This window comes from Lottia gigantea (assembly GCF_000327385.1).
Source record: "Lottia gigantea unplaced genomic scaffold LOTGIsca_36, whole genome shotgun sequence".
Taxonomy (NCBI): domain Eukaryota; kingdom Metazoa; phylum Mollusca; class Gastropoda; family Lottiidae; genus Lottia; species Lottia gigantea.
The window spans coordinates 1242361-1244845 of NW_008709220.1; the positions used below are offsets into that span (position 1 = coordinate 1242361).

General features: G+C 33.6%; 1 protein-coding gene across 1 annotated transcript in view; it reads right to left on the reverse strand.

Moving 5' to 3' along the window:
- Positions 1–693: 693 nt before the first annotated feature.
- Positions 694–2485, reverse strand: part of LOTGIDRAFT_121371 (hypothetical protein) — a gene marked incomplete at both ends in the record, with an annotated part of 4438 nt that continues 2646 nt past the window's right edge. Inside the window, one exon of the mRNA XM_009058872.1 lies at positions 694–835. Within this exon, the coding sequence (XP_009057120.1) occupies positions 694–835 (142 nt within the window). The remainder of the gene's footprint in view (positions 836–2485) is intronic.

Genomic DNA, 2485 nt, shown 5'->3' on the forward strand with positions numbered 1-2485 from the left:
AAAAAAAAAAAAAAAAAAAAAAAAAAGAATTGACATTTCGATAACAAACTGGGACTTTGCTGAAAGCAAAGTCCCACAATAATAGTTCAACAAATTGGGTTTTTTCATGATGAAAATACAGGAACGTTTTATAACACAGTCCAATTTAAATCTTCTCACACAATGAAATCAATGAATATTATTGATAAAGACAAAGTTACAAGTTCACGGTCACTGAGAACTGGACAACAGAAAACCAAGAACCGGTTAGAAAAAACAGTTCCAAACGGCTGTCAAACCAACAGAAACGAACTAAATATTAATAAAATCTTTTATAGCATCCACGTGCTTTATTTTTAAACAGGAAGTTTTCATAATCTAGGAACACTAGTCTTTTCCATCCAGACGTAAATGTCAATACAATAGACAATATAAAAATGCAAGATTATCCAGGCCAATTGGATTTACATTAGATTAAATTATTAATGAAATTGGAATCGGACCACAAATATTTTCTTACATTGAAATAAACTTAAAATGGTAGCCTCAAAGGCAGCTTTTACCCTGTGTCAGCGCCTTTTATTGAACAGTAACTTGTTACTTTAAATCACCCTAATTTCTATCATATATATAAAAGACAATGATAGAAATAGGAAAATCAACCCCCGAAATTAACATTAAAAGTTTTTAAATAATTATACAGTAAAGATATTCTTATTTTGGGGGCTTTAAGAATAGCAGTTTTCGTAGCGTGAATAAAGGCCCAGGTGATTGTTTACATTTAGAGTCATCGATGGTTATATTGAATTCACCAACTGCACTGTTCACCATAGTTAAAATATGAAGTATATCCAATCTGAAATAAAACAAAAATATAAACCAATCTAACAAGTTTACTACGATATTTCATGACATTTAATGGCAGTTTAAAGCAGACACAAGTGCGTGCCACGTAATTTTTGTGGAAGTTTAAAATTCTGGCCAGTTTAAATCTAATTATCAATCATTCTACCCAGATACGAAATAGACTGCTCTTACTTTTCTTACTAACATGCTTGTTTCTTGACAATCATTGTACATTTTCGGAATTGTTTGGTTGTTCTACTAGCAGAATCTTGGAGCAACTGGATTATCAACGACTACATGAAGCAATGGAATCTTGCAGAATCACAATATATCGACTGAACAATCAGTCTTGCAGTTCAAGATTGTAGTTGCTAGTTGTCTGTCAATTGCTTGATATGATTGTTTGGTTTATGTTAACAGTTACGGATCCAATTGCATACTTTGAAGTACCAAGTATAAGTCACATTAAAGGGACAGGTATATACAATATATGTCAATAGTCTTCAGAAGAAGGCTACTAGAAATGTACGAAAATTGCATAATTCGCAACTGTCCCTTTAAAAGAGATAAAAAGACAAGAGAAACCACTTACCGTTCAGCATATTCCTCTAAAGCTTTACACAATGTTTGTATGAAAAATGATCCAGTCATTTCATAACGATATGACACAAATCCTGGAACTGTTGCCCTTGCCATCAAGAAGTCAGCTTCATTGGGAATAACTTCCATAACAGGGGCATCATTTCCACCAGATATAGAATCTCTTTGAACCGTTCGACCTAAGGAAAATGATAACTTTATTGTCAAATAGGTGTCATTGATACAACCCTATTAAAAGCACGACAATATAGGTACTCTAGCACACCGTAGGTGTGAACAGTCAGCGTTTTCTTGGGTTGATTTGGGTCTTGAATATGATTATATAAATAGTCTCCAGAAGTACTAGTACTTTATGAAATATATATACCGGTAATCCATAAAAATATAACTAATTATAAATTTCACATTATATATCTTTATATTATGGAATAGTCTCAAGAGAAGACGAGTCGTCATATTATCTTTCAAACATGGAATTGAAGACTAAAATCTCAACCGTACTCTGTACGCTTTTACTGATTCGCTCAGCTGAAAATCTTTTATTTCTAAGACTAAGGTACGATTGGCCAAACAGATTGCGAACGGGTTCGTTCAAAGGCTCCTAAGAAGTAAGCAATGAGCAATTGAAAATTTTAATAGAGTTGACATTGAAGTGGTGAAAACAAATTGAAGAAAGGTGTTGTTCATTTTCATTAATCCACTAAAATACAGAACAGTAGGAGATATGTTTGCAGCTCTTGTCTATGATATTACACTCACCTTGTTGTCGTTCGTGACCCTGACAAGCATCAATAAAAAACAGCTTCGGTTTACCACACAGGTCTGGGCAAGGAATAGCTTTAAAGGGGTCTGTTAGACTTCTAATTGGTACTGATACACCATCTGATCCAAGGATTTCGTCCCTTATACCATGTGACGTAATTACACATACAAAACAATCATATTGGCGGTGATCTTCTCGTGCATAGCTCTTCATCTCCTGAATAATTTCGTCACCTTTTAAATTATTGTGTAACTTCACAATGAATCCAAGATTTTTAAAGGTACCTTCAGCAGCATC